Source organism: Astatotilapia calliptera, chromosome 18 (genome assembly GCF_964374335.1).
Source record: "Astatotilapia calliptera chromosome 18, fAstCal68.1, whole genome shotgun sequence".
NCBI lineage: Eukaryota > Metazoa > Chordata > Actinopteri > Cichliformes > Cichlidae > Astatotilapia > Astatotilapia calliptera.
In genome coordinates this window covers 4,895,113-4,909,467 of record NC_137439.1, presented here as the reverse complement: position 1 = coordinate 4,909,467, position 14,355 = coordinate 4,895,113, and the positions used below count along the sequence as shown (strand labels likewise).

The 14,355-nt window shown below is 39.7% G+C and overlaps 1 protein-coding gene and 1 long non-coding RNA gene across 5 annotated transcripts; one reads left to right on the top strand and one right to left on the bottom strand.

The window, feature by feature from the left end:
* The first annotated feature begins 427 nt into the window (after positions 1-427).
* LOC113010270 (uncharacterized) lies at positions 428-9,471 on the top strand. 4 transcript variants are annotated; one of them, XM_080292667.1, is made up of 4 exons: positions 428-615; positions 3,782-3,872; positions 6,200-6,468; positions 7,297-9,471. In XM_080292667.1, exons 2-4 carry the CDS (start codon positions 3,850-3,852, stop codon positions 8,451-8,453), a joined length of 1,449 nt encoding a protein of 482 aa, XP_080148793.1. In that variant the 5' UTR covers positions 428-615; positions 3,782-3,849; the 3' UTR covers positions 8,454-9,471. The 4 variants fall into 4 exon arrangements, with proteins under 4 accessions (XP_080148793.1, XP_080148794.1, XP_026005061.2 ...); XM_080292668.1 differs by having other exon boundaries at positions 6,216-6,468; positions 7,297-8,979; XM_026149276.2 differs by lacking the exon at positions 3,782-3,872 and having other exon boundaries at positions 429-615; positions 6,216-6,468; positions 7,297-8,979.
* Positions 9,472-10,050: 579 nt separating this feature from the next.
* Positions 10,051-13,158, bottom strand: LOC145421828 (uncharacterized). The gene is made up of 2 exons (XR_013903185.1): positions 12,078-13,158; positions 10,051-10,653 (listed from the first exon to the last, which is right to left on the bottom strand). It is a non-coding gene; the product is annotated as an uncharacterized LOC145421828 (long non-coding RNA).
* Positions 13,159-14,355: the final 1,197 nt, after the last annotated feature.

Sequence of the window (14,355 nt, the reverse complement as noted above, 5' to 3'; positions counted from 1 at the left end):
AATAAAGCTATCCAAACCTAAACCAAAGTCTGAATTTAAATTACACTGAGCTGCTTTGGCATGATAAACATAAGCCATAAACAGGCTATTCACCAGACTTAGGCTGGTGCACTGTGATTTCAGTTATGGGTTGGCACTTATTATTGGTCATCATATTGAAAAAATGCACATGTGGAAAGGCAGAATGTGCTAGGCATGCTTTTATGATCGGCTCCACCTATGCTGAGAAAGAAACTTTATGCATAGACTATTCCTTGGATCAATATTTAACTTGGATTATTGTAGAGTCATACATTCAGGTTTCTGCAAAGTACCAGTGAGGGGCTCGTAAGTAACTCGTTGAAATTGTACGAATGGCCTGAAGGGGGCAGCAATAACATTTTGATGCGTTTAATCTGCCGGAAATTAACAAGAAAACAATAAGAACGGAAATGACGCACGCTTACTACTTACCTCTGTGTTCAAGTGAGAGTTTATCGAGGCGAGATTAACTGCTGTTATTGAAGACGTTCTCTCAGGTTGCAAAACAATCGTCCGGTATGAGGAGGAGATCAATCATCACCGCAGACTGCTGGATATCAGCCGGAAACTCGAGATAAAGTTACACATAAATTGGTATGTAAAACTGTGACGATCACAATGAACTAACGCAGGAATACGACTCATGTAGGACACTGATCGGAGCCCAGATTGTAGACAGAAAGAGTAAATCAATGAGCAACTATGACCTGTTTGTATAGAAATAACACAAGTTCCCTTTTAAACGGTAAACTTCTTTTAGCGTTACACACGAGGAAGTGATTTTACTGGAAGGCTTCGTGTATTAAAGTCAAACAGAGACAAAGAAAGCTTCTGCTTTCTGCACAGTACCGTAGGTCTCTCTCAACATCGCCATGTGGCTGTTGTGCAGGTCTTCCCAGCTACCATATACACTTTGGAGAAGCACAAAAAAAAATAACATAAAAATAAAACCTAGTGCGCGTCTACATTGCTGTTTACGGCTAAACGCACCTTCACAAATCGTTTGTGTGGTGCCTTTACGTATACACCGTAAAGTCAGAAATTCGGACCATACAAATTTCTTATTCTTAAATATACTTGTTTGTGATATGCGCATGTTATTCCCCTTTTTTCAGTTTACTGTTGTGATTTTAATACTTCAGCCAAGAGTTATTTACATTACTTTTCCATCTCTTTAAATCTTTAAATATATTAACTATTAAAATTTTCAACAAACAAACAAAAAATCTTGTTCAACGCTGCGATTATTTTACATCTTGTTTTACTGCCGCGCTGAAGAGATAAAGCCCCCAGCTCTCTCTTGCTTTTTCTCCTCACTTTTGCATAGATAGATGTAGCCTGTCTTTCAAACTGTAATATGAACAGACCTATTCCCTTTAGAGACAACAATTAAATATAAAATTCTGTTTCTATGTCATATTATTTCAAACCCCCGACCAACAGTAGACCTGAAAATTATGAAGAGCATTGATAAGTGTAAACTTGACTAGTGACGCTTTGCAGTTAAGAGTGAAGGTAAATGGCAGACTAAATATATCTATTTAATGTCAGACACACTGAAGTGAGAGTGCTTGTGACTTGTTAAGGTACCATGCAAAAGTCTCGAGCCACCCCTCATCTCTTCATATTATGAAAAGAAAATTGGAAAACGGTTATTGAAACACATGCAAACATGCATGGAAATCCAGTATGTAAGGCTAAAACAGAGTTTGTACAATTCTATGAGCTTGAAAGGCAACACTTGGTATGACCACCTGTGTTCCTCAACACAGCCTGAAATCTGTTAAAATTAGCTTTCTTCTTGAATGACAGTCCAAAGCTCTCGACTGAGTTTGAGTTAGATGCCTGTTTTATGCTTGATTGGGAAAAAAAATCCTCTGATAATTGTCAGGTACAAGGGCTGGACTGAAAAAAGTGAAAGAGCAGCCAATTTCTAAAGACCTTCTGAAAGGCTGGAGAAGTATTACTCAAGACCTCTGTAAAACATTACCAGAAACTGGCTCCTTGGATGCAAAATATAAAGATTGGCTGAAGACTTTTGCACATCACTGGTATCTGTTTTAAGTTTTCCATCATTATATGTTGGGAAGTTCGGTGAGTTATGTGAGATAGGCTATTTATACATCCTAATTAGATCTGTAGTTCACCAATTGGTAAAAATACTTATTATGAGGAAATTCATGGCCTGATTCAAACCCTACATTAAATATGGACAGTATGAAGGATTACAGTAGTGACTGCACTGCACTGAGCTTTGGATGTGCTGCTGCTCCATGGTGCTGAAGCTCTTTGGCTTCACATCATTATGTGGTACCCTTGTGAGGTCTCTTAATTATTACGGTAGTATAGAAACAGAGCTGAAGAAGTCGCTCAAAAGCCAAACACTAAAATGCAATAAAAAGTCCAGAAAAAAGCAGATTGTCCCAAAGCCAGCTAAAATGATAAAATCTCAGTCTAAGAATATAAGAACACTTTGTTGGTAATATGTTTATATAGGAAGTAACAAAGTACAAATACTTTGTTACTGTACTTAAATAGAATTTTTGGCCTTCTGTGCCTTACTTGAGTACTTTTTACTTTTACTTCTTACATTTTCAAAACAGGCTTGTTACTTTTGGTTTAAGGGATATGAGGGAAGCTATTATTTCATGTCACTGCACGCCTTCAAACATCAAACTGATTTAAGCGTGAACAGTAACACATGAGGGGCAATCCTGTTCGTGTATTAATCACCAGGGTATGTTGATAAAAAGGCATTAAAGAGGCACAATGGTGTCTGATAGTCAGGGTTTAAAGTGGGTTGCGTTTTCTTCTTCTTTTCTTATTTTTGGCACAACACCAGAACAACTGCAGGTGTCCATAAGTTGCAAGTGTGATACTTCAGCCTCTAACTAGCCCTGCAGAAGAGTAGTGAGCATAAAGGGAGCAATGTTTTTTAGTGGCAGGTGATTTCAAATGCAGCATTTCTATTGGCTCAACAAACATCAGCTAACACACAAACTGTTTGTGTGGAGTTTGTCTCACAGTGTGTTGCAAGCTAAAGGTCCAGCTGCTGTATTGCACTGGGAATGAAAAGAAAGAGCTAACTTCACTCAGAGATGGAGAAAGATAAGAGAGATAGGACAGGAGAGGATAAAGAGAGCTTAGATTTAAAGGGAAGGACTGCTCATTTAAAGCTTACATTTAAGTCCTTGTGCTTTTTATCAGATATTGGGTTTGTACATGTGACACTGTTTTTTTTTTTTTTTTTTTTTTTTAAATATATATTGTAAAACATGCTGCAAAACAAACATGAGGTAGACTGTTATTTAAAGGCTGCATTAAAATAGATAAACAGGTTAGTTTGCTGTACTGTGATGGATTTAAAGTAAAGATCAGTGTGTTTGACTGGTGTACAGTGGCCGTCCAGTATAAAGACAGCACAAACTGTATACTGTCAGTGTAGAGCAGTTGTGTCGTACTCCAGTCCTTGTGGGCCTGTGTCCTGAAACTTTTCCATGTGTCCCTCCTGCAACACACCTGAATAAACTTAGTAGGTCATTAGCAAAACACTTGACTGCATGCTGCGGTAGCAACCCCTAAACCTACTCAAGTAAACTGAAGTGACGTAAAGTGTTTGGAAAGATGTACTTCTAAAACTACGTGCACCGTGTTCATTCAGTCATGAGCTGCTGTTACATGAATCAAATTGCTGAACTGCCACCTCAGCATGCAGTCAATTTCTATAGAGTGTTGCTAATGACCTACTTATGTTATTCAGGTGTGTTGCAGCAGGGACACATGGAAAAGTTTCAGGACACTGGCGCTTGAGGACTGGAGTTTGACACCATGAAACATCTGGTCGAATTCAGGTGGAATTGGACTTAAGTAGAGAATGTCTATAATTTTGCCAGCCTTCTGCATATCCTCTTTCTCTACATGCATGAATCTTCTCTGTGGTCTACCTTTTTCTTACTGCTTTGCAGCTTCATTCGAAGTACTGCTTCCATTTTCTCCATACACTCCCTTCACTCATTAGTACATATCCATATTTATCCTTAAACATGCTAACCTGCTGCACATCTTTTCCAGCTTGATCTCTGCCTAGCCACCGATGTGTTCCTGTTGACTGACTATCCTCCTTTTTCTTTGCTAACCTCTTCCTTTGAATACTTTCCTGTAGTTCCTCTGTCCATCAACAAGTCTCTTTGTTCTCTTTCCTCTCTCCAAAGGATACATCAATCACCTGGTTGTGAGTTTCCCTCACGACTACAACTGTACCTTCCCATTCATCTGGCAACACGTTCCTACTAGGGCTGGGTATCGTCACTGATTTCTAGAATTGATTCTATTCCGATTCACAAGGTCCTGAATCGATTCAATTCGACTTGAATCGGGGAAATTTTGCCTCAGACAGTCAGAAATATTATAATTCTGATCATTTATCAGTACATATCCATATTTTTATATCTATAAAAAGAAAGCTGACATTTGTGAGACTTTATCAGAGGTGTAAGCATCACAGCAGATGCCTTTGTGTCAAAGTAACTGAGCATTAAACACGGAAAAACATGAAGGCGATTTTCCTGGCCTGGCTTTTTATAGCAGATAACCTTAAAAATGTAGTAGAACAAAAACTGAAGAAACCCATGAATCAACATATAAACATTGCCTGATGCTGATGAAGTGAAGCAGAGTAAAGTTACAGAGGTTTTATTAGAGACACAGCTAAGCGTTTTGCAATTTTGCATAATTCTAAAAAGTTTAAATTTCTTCAGTATTGAACAGCAGAAATGAGGCTTTCTTGTTGGAAGTCAGTTAGATTAACAAAAACAACAACAAAAAAACAGTGCCCGACAGCGCTGTACATAACGGTAGACTGGTGGGTAATAAGCAAGCAAATAATGCAGAAAACAGAGCTGTTTAGATGGGAAACTGTTGTTGAAGTACACTGAGAGAGTGAGCGAGAGAGCGCTGCAGGAAGTGTGATATTTTTTTTTTTTATCGTGGTGGAAGCAAAACAGGAAGAGGGAATTAACGATGATGCTTATGTGAAGCGACATGTAAAGCGTAGTTTGGATCTTCTTTTGTGGCTGGTTCAATCAACTTTGTTTGGAGAGAGACAAAACCTGAAGCTTCAGAATCTAGCACAAAACAAGATTTAAGCACAAAGTGCAGCCCCGCTGACACATCAGAATCTGTGAGCTCTCGGCTTTCAGCCCCGACGGCGTGTCCATGCCGTCGGGTGAGAAACTGTTTCCGATGCGTTGGCGAGTCCACGCTCTCATTTACTGCTTTAGCCGTTTGGTGGTTCTCGAAATTTTGTGAGGTTTAACCTGAGACTCTAGCATTTTGGGCAAACTAAATTTATATTTAAAAATCGATTCAGGATTCGATATCACATTATTCAAGCTAGAATCGATTTTAATCGGAAAATCAATAATCAAAACCCACCTCTAGTCCCTACCACCCAGAGCCTGTCTCAACTCCTTCCAGAACTCTGTGGAACATTTTTCCTTCTTCAGCTTCTACCATTTAATCCTTGCTTCTTCCTTCACTTGTTTCCTCTTCTTGATATTTGAAGCCATACCATAGACTGCCATCCGATGCTGCCTAGCTGCATTCTCGAATAACACCACCTTCGGGTGTCTTTGCTTTCAGACCGCACATTCTGCATAAGCTGTAATCCACCTGTGTGCTCCCTTCTCCACTCTTATCTGTCACCCTAAATTCCTCCTCCTTGTTGATCCATGTGTTCACTACAGTTGTTTCCATCCTTTTCATGAAACCCACCATCATCTTTCCTGCACTACTTAACAGGAACACCATACCAACCCAAGACCTCCTTGTCTCCTCTTTTCACTTCACCTACATTAAAATCTGCAGCTAGTAATCATTAAATATAGATTTCTTTTTCTCATGGAAAGGATTTTCTGTCATGTAGTTACTGATGTTTGTTATCTCACAAAAGTGACAACCAAAAAGTGTTTTAAAACATAAGTTTCTTAGAACCTCCCCTAATGTTTTGTACTCTGCTATTAAGGGTGCTAGAACTCAAGAGTGACTCGCACAGGTGCTCTTGAAACATTTGTGCACTTATTCACATATATGAGAGACATGCTCATAGTGTAGAGGCATACTGGAAGATATTTTTTAAAATGTTTGTTTTCTTGTCATCACATCAATAACCTCTTTCTAGTGTCCCTTTCATTAAGACCTCCCACAGCAACATGAAGTGTGAGGAAGAGGAGGGTCTGGATGACCAGCAGATGTGTAACCAGGAGAGTACCTCCAGTATGGACCAGGAGGACTCGGAGCCTCCACAGATTAAAGAGGAACAGGATGAACTCTGGATCAGTCAGGAGGAAGAACAGCTTGTAGTGAAGCAGGAGACTGAAGGCATCATCATCTGGACTGGGGGAGAGCTAGATATTATGTGGAAGCCTGAAATAAAATTACACAGAATAGGTATGTGAAACTTCAAAATACCATTTATGTATTTTTTCCCCTAAACCTTTAACATTGAACATTAAACCTACATTCTCATAAGCCAAAGTGGAAACTGACTTCTTTCGTTCTGGTGAGGATTTCACTTCCCAGGTCCTTGGCCTCTGAACCATACTTGGCATTTTTTAATGCAACTTCAAATGCAGGACGGTTTGGTGAAAAAAAAGAAACTCAAAAACCAAAGGCAGAAAGTAAAACTCTCTCCCATGACGTTCTGCAGGAAGTACTCAGATTCAAGCATAATCAAAGATGGACAAGCTGCCCCAAGCTTTTGGGCTCTCAATTTCTAGAGGGTGGTCTTTTAATCACCCACTTATTAATTTCAACTCATGACTTCACCCATGGCAGACATTAAGCTTCAAAAGATTGAAAACTGTCCAGTTTTCTGTTTATTATTTTTAGCGTGGTCACTCTGACCTGAAAATCTATTAAATATCCCCCCTTGTCAAAGCATTCCCCCTTTGAAGTGCCCTGTGTCCCATCTGAGGAACCTAAGTGCTATCTTTCTTCTACTACATGAAAGAAGACTGCCTGGACAGAAAACAGTCTACTAGTGCAGATACCTAAATACAACATATAGAAGTGCTTGAAACAGCCCATATGTGAGATGAATACATTACTTCTAAATAGGTGAGACATTATATGAGAATTAAAATAAAGTGTCCTTCAGTGCTGTTCTATAATATTCTAGTATGAATGTGTGATAATTTTGAATACTAGATTTACAACCTGAAATACCCAGTTGTGTTTTTTTTTTTTCATATCATTTTTGTCCATGTGTCACATCAGATCTCCCGCAACAATATATGTGTATGGAGGAGGAGGCTATGAATAACCAGCAGGTTGATAACCAAGATAGAAACTCCAGTCTGAACCAGGTCGACCCAGATCCTCCACAAATTAAAGAGGAACCGGAGGAACTCTGCACCAGTCAGGAGGGAGAGCAGCTTGTTCTGAAGCAGGAGGCTGATATCTTTATAGTGACTCCTATTTATAAGGAAAGTGACCACAGTGAATCAGAACCAAACTGTGACCATCTCCTTTCTTACAACTCTCCTGAACCAGAGAGCCAAGATCAGAAAGAAAGTGAGCATGTGCAGACAGGATCAACTAGATATGCAGAGCCGAAGAAGAGAAGACATCACAGTAACAAAACAGATAACTGTCCAGTGACGGAGAGTCAGTGCAAAACTGACATAAGTGAAAAGTCATTAAAATGTGACACCTGTGGAAAAACTTTTCAGTATAAATACAGGCTGACTAAGCATCTAAGAGTTCACACAGGTGAGAAACCTTACTCTTGCAGCACTTGTGGGAAAAGATTCAGTCAGCTCATACATGTGAAAAGCCATATGGCAATTCACACAGGTGAAAAGCCATATTCTTGCAGCTCTTGTGGGAGAAGATTCACAAAGAAATCAACTTTAGATCATCATGAAAGGATTCACACAGGTGAGAAACCCTATTCTTGTAGCACCTGTGGCAAAGGTTTCAGTCAGACGATACACTTGAAAACTCACATGAGAATCCACACAGGTGAGAAGCCCTATTCTTGTGAAACCTGTGGGAAATGTTTCAGTGACTCATCAGCATTCAGAGTTCATGTTAGAATTCACACTGGTGAGAAACCTTATTCTTGCATTGCTTGTGGGAAAAGTTTCCGTCACATGATAAACTTGAAAACTCACATGAGAATTCACACAGGCGAGAAGCCCTATTTTTGTGGGACCTGTGGGAAAGGATTTACTCAGAGAAAACACTTGAAAACTCACATCAGAATCCACACAGGTGAAAAGCCATATTCATGTAGCACCTGTGGAAAAGAATTTAGAGATCAGTCAACATTAAGAAAACATATCAAAACCCACACAGGGGACAAGCCACGTTCTTTTGACACCTGTGAGAAAAGATGCAGTCAGACAAACATAGAAACTCACACAGCTTAAAAGTTTCATCCTTAGAGTCTATCAGAGCCGTTAGACATAGCAGTGTGTTAATGGTAAAACTCACACTAGTGAGAAACCAAATAACTCCAAAACCAGAAGGAAGAGATGAACTTACATTCAGGTCAATAAGCTACATTTTATCTCCTGGACAGTAAAAACACTTTTTGTATTGTTTGTTTGCCTTATACTTATGATGTAGGGGAAACCCAGATTTTTACATTTGTCTGAGCAGATATATATGTACACCTATCAGGCATAGTATTATGACCAGTGAACAACATTATCTCTACATCTTGGCTCTTGTTGGGGGGTAGGATATATTAGGAAGCAAGTAAACATTCTTCTCTCAGAGTTGATGAGCTAAACAGGAAAAATGGTTGAGTGAGTGAGGTTGACTTTGGGTCAGACAACTGGGTCAGAGTATCTTCAAAAATGCAGCTCTTATGGGATGTTCCCGGTCTGCAGTGGTCAGCATGTATCCAACGTGGGCCAAAGAATGAAAAGTGGTGAACCAGTGATGGTCTCATAGACAGCCACGGCTCACTGATCCAAGTGGGATCAAAGGCTGGCCCATGTGGTCCGGTCCAACAAACAACCCCCAAAACAGAGTTAATGCTGGTTTTAATAGAAAGAAAGTTAGAATATACAGGGAGGGCAGAATTATTAGGCAAGTTGTATTTTTGAGGAATAATTTTATTATTGAACAACAACCATGTTCTCAATGAACCCAAAAAACTCATTAATATCAAAGCTGAATGTTTTTGGAAGTAGTTTTTAGTTTGTTTTTAGTTTTAGCTATTTTAGGGGGATATCTGTGTGTGCAGGTGACTATTACTGTGCATAATTATTAGGCAACTTAACTAAAAACAAATATATACCCATTTCAATTATTTATTTTTACCAGTGACACCAATATAACATCTCCACATTCACAAATATACATTTCTGACATTCAAAAACAAAACAAAAACAAATCAGCAACCAATATAGCCACCTTTCTTTGCAAGGACACTCAAAAGCCTGCCATCCATGGATTCTGTCAGTGTCTTGATCTGTTCACCATCAACATTGCGTGCAGCAGCAACCACAGCCTCCCAGACACTGTTCAGAGAGGTGTACTGTTTTCCCTCCTTGTAAATCTCACATTTGATGATGGACCACAGGTTCTCAATGGGGTTCAGATCAGGTGAACAAGGAGGCCATGTCATTAGTTTTTCTTCTTTTATACCCTTTCTTGCCAGCCACGCTGTGGAGTACTTGGACGCGTGTGATGGAGCATTGTCCTGCATGAAAATCATGTTTTTCTTGAAGGATGCAGACTTCTTCCTGTACCACTGCTTGAAGAAGGTGTCTTCCAGAAACTGGCAGTAGGACTGGGAGTTGAGCTTGACTCCATCCTCAACCCAAAAAGGCCCCACAAGCTCATCTTTGATGATACCAGCCCAAACCAGTACTCCACCTCCACCTTGCTGGCGTCTGAGTCGGACTGGAGCTCTCTGCCTTTACCAATCCAGCCACGGGCCCATCCATCTGGCCCATCAAGACTCACTCTCATTTCATCAGTCCATAAAACCTTAGAAAAACCAGTCTTGAGATATTTCTTGGCCCAGTCTTGACGTTTCAGCTTGTGTGTCTTGTTCAGTGGTGGTCGTCTTTCAGCCTTTCTTACCTTGGCCATGTCTCTGAGTATTGCACACCTTGTGCTTTTGGGCACTCCAGTGATGTTGCAGCTCTGAAATATGGCCAAACTGGTGGCATCTTGGCAGCTGCACGCTTGACTTTTCTCAGTTCATGGGCAGTTATTTTGCGCCTTGGTTTTTCCACACGCTTCTTGCGACCCTGTTGACTATTTTGAATGAAACGCTTGATTGTTCGATGATCACGCTTCAGAAGCTTTGCAATTTTGAGACTGCTGCATCCCTCTGCAAGATATCTCACTATTTTTGACTTTTCTGAGCCTGTCAAGTCCTTCTTTTGACCCATTTTGCCAAAGGAAAGGAAGTTGCCTAATAATTATGCACACCTGATATAGGGTGTTGCTGTCATTAGACCACACCCCTTCTCATTACAGAGATGCACATCACCTAATATGCTTAATTGATAGTAGGCTTTCGAGCCTATACAGCTATTTGCCTAATAATTCTGCACTCCCTGTACAGTGCATTGCAGTTTGGGCGCTGCATAGTTGTCTTACCCTCACCTAGAGCTGGGCGATATGAGATTTTTTCATATCACGATATGTTTTTTTCATTTCAGGCGATAACGATATCTATCACGATATAAGCCAAATAACTATATTTGTAAGATTTAAATGTGCCGTTGCTCACAAGTAAAATGTGAAATAATCAGCAGCTTGTTTTTATTTAAATATTTATTTCCCATAATAAGTTCAACAGGGTAGATGTACTTAAGGAACATGAGACTTTTTCAGATAAATAAAAGGCAAATATTGCAAACTACACAAAAGACAGCCGCTAAAGCGTTTAAGTTTCAAAATAGAACAAATGAAACAGACTAAATTGTCAATTCCACTTAGAAACAAAATATTAATTCTAAAAATAAATCTTAGTTTGTTTTACAGAAGAACAGACAAAACTGACTAACTTTTGTCAATATCAAATAAACTGAGAACTAAAAGGAAATTCTCAATCTCTCCTTGTTGTATAGCTGAGCTTTTCAAACAGTTTTAACAGTTACTTTAGTCTGACAAAAGCCGAATGACGAATTAGCGCTTCCAGTCAGAGACTGAGGCTACGTCCACACGTACACGGGTATTTTTGAAAACGGAGATTTTCCGTTTTCGTTTTAAAAAAATAATCCCGTCCACACATAAAGGCAGAAATGAAGGAAAACGCTGCTATGAACATGCCAAAGCAGCAGGTGGCGCTAGATTCCTAACCGTGCAGAAATATTGGCCAATCAGAAGTCTAGAAGCCTCGGTGGGAAAAAGTAAACAAAGCTGGGGCATAGAAGCAGAACCGAGTCGTATGTGTGGAGGGACAGTAACTGTGTGTATATGTAAGCATTTAAACACTGCAGAGAGTAGAATTAACAGTAACAGTATTGTAGAAATTCATTTAACCGAAACAATAACGTGGCGCAGTGTGACGCATGCACCAGTTTATTGTATTTCCAGACTTGCTTTCGGCACAATTTACAGTGCACGCTACTCTGTTTTTTTGTCAGACTTGAAATAGCCGAAATACCTTCACACTACGGAACTTCTATGGCTCTTCCGTTCGACAATCTCTCCAGCATTGGAACCGTCATCTGTTTTCTCTTCGGTCACGCTCGGTTGATTTTTCTAGTCGGCACACTCATTTCCTCCATTATGCGCTGGCTCCATTACCCGCCGGCTGCTTCCCAAACAAACACACGTGCGGCTTGGCACTTGTGCTGTACTAACAAGTCACGCGACGTGACGCTGCGGCTGTGATTGGTTCGGCTCTGCGCTACTTAATTTGGATTGGCTGACATTATTATTATTATTATTATTATTTTTTTTTTTTTTTTTTAAGAGGACAAGAGCGGCGAGGTCTATCGCGATAGCTTAATTTCTCTATCGAGTAAAAGTTATATCGCGATACATATCGTTATCGTTCTATCGCCCAGCTCTACCCTCACCCCAACTGGTCGTAGTCAATTGTTCCTCCTCCCTGAACCTGGTTCTGCAGCAGATGTCTTCCTGTTAAAAGGGAGTTTTTTTTTCTTCCCACTGTCACAGAGTGCTTACTTATAGGGAGTTGACTGATTGTTGGGGTTTTTGTGTTATACAAATAACATTGAATTACTGCATACCAGTCGGAGTGTCCATGCTTATCCCTGGCCATGTGGACAATGGGTATGTGAAGATCGTATCAACTACCTAGTATTGTTGTAGACCATGAACACCCATTCATGGAAATGGTATTCTCTGATGTGTGTAGTTTCTCAATCATCCAGGCATGTTAGTTTAAGGAGTTTGGAAAGAAAGTAACTGGACCTCTTTACCTTTTGTGAAGAAACTTTAAGAAGCCTGTGGCCTCTCTGTGTGGGGTAATGTGCCCCACCAAAAGCAAAAATGCTTGCAGGGAGCACAACAAGAATTTTGAGGTGTTGACTTGCACTCCGAATTCCCCAGATATAAGTCCAGTCGAGCATCTGTGGGATGTGTCGGACAAACAAGTCCATACCACAGTACACCTTCAGGGGTCTGGAGTCCATCCCTTGAACAGTCAGGGCTGTTTTTGCAGCAAAAGGGTAGCCAACACAATATTAGGCAGATGGTCATAGTTTTATGCTTGGTCAGTTTGTGTACATATGTATATTATAAATTTATATATTGTGTTAGTGCTGGTGAGGTGATAAATATTAATTGTAGATCCAGATTCTTCAGTTTTTTCACTTGACAGCGTTGTTACAGAAAAAATATTTTTCTGTGGGTACTTGGCTTTTTTTATAGCCAAGATTTTATTATTTTATTGTCTAATAAAGAGTCTTTAATCTCTTTAAAGAAAATTAAAAGCTTGACAGTTACAAGACCAAAAACAATGTGCCTTTATGGATTTGAGGTCACCTTATGTTGTAATACTTTTCATAAAAAATAAGCTTCCATATGGACCTCTTCTGTTGATTTATTTATCCTGATTTATTTAGTTCTGTTCCTTATTGTTGTGGGTTCTTTATTCTTAAAATTTAAATAAAAATTTCTGTAAAACGTGACAATTTTTTTCTGAAGTGTCATTTCTAAAATATGAAGCTTTGGTTGCGCCTGTCATTATTTTATATGTATTTTGAAACTGAGGTTTTGATTATTTGAGGAAACATGCTTCTGTGTGTATTACCGTTCCTGAGCTGCTCTGGCTGCAGAGCGTTGCTGCTTCATTGAAGATATTTGTGTAGAGTAGCTGCAGATTGACAGTTCATACAGCATAAAAATACACTGCTCAGATATTAAAAGAACACTTTTTAATCAGAGTATAGCATCAAATCAGTTAAACCTCTGGGATATTTATCTGGTTAGTTAAGTAGTAGAAGGGGTTGCTAATTAGTTTCAGCTGCTTTGGTGTTAATGAAATTAACAACATCTAGAAGGGCAACAATGACACAACCCCTGAAACAGGAATAGTTTTACAAAAGGAGCCACTGACATTTTCCCCCTCCTCATCTTTTCTAGAGTTTTGCATTTGCCAGTGTCACTACTGGTAGCACGAGCGGATACTTGGACCATTAAGAGTTTCCACAGGTAGCCTGAGTCCTCCTGGATGGCACATCAATATGTGCAATTACCAGAAGCTTTGCTGTGTTTGCCAAACACATTCTCAAGAGCATGGAGGAGGTTCTGGGAGACAGGCACTGTAGGAGAGCTGAGTATGGCATAGAAGGTCCTTATTCCATCAGCAGTACTGATATCTGCTCCTTTGTGCAAGGAGGAACAGGATGATACAAAATAACCTAAATCAGGCCACTGGTGTGAATGTCAGTGAGCAAATGATCACAGACTTAATTATATATTTATGCGGTCAGTTTTAGCGACATAACAATATAAAAGATGGATGTAGCCACCATGAGGATTTGGCAGGTAGGGGAAATTATAGTTCTAGTGCAAAGGTGCATGGGGAAATTACTTACAAATAAGTCACCTAATATTTTTTATTGTGAGTTTTTAGTATTTAAAGCTAGAGGGGAAAAAATGAAACTAGTTTGTGAAACTATGCTAAGAACACACACCTTCAATCAAAGATGTCCAACCTTTCCTTCATCCTGGAGAGCAACTGTGGATCACACCCACATCCTCTGCAGGCACTGTTGTCGATTAAGCACTTACACCATGCACATGAGAAATGTAACTCCAGCGCTAAATAACATAAGAGCTTCAGGCAAAGAGAGAAAAAGCAGTGTTACATGTTGTGGCTCCTGTGAG

Excerpts from the sequence above, each read along its gene's own strand:
- LOC113010270 (XM_080292667.1), top strand. The coding sequence starts at position 3,850 with ATGAAACATCTGGTCGAATTCAG. Across the intron at positions 3,873-6,199 it reads AAACATCTGGTCGAATTCAG|TGTCCCTTTCATTAAGACCT; the intron begins GTGGAATTGGAC and ends ACCTCTTTCTAG. Across the intron at positions 6,469-7,296 it reads AATAAAATTACACAGAATAG|ATCTCCCGCAACAATATATG; the intron begins GTATGTGAAACT and ends GTGTCACATCAG.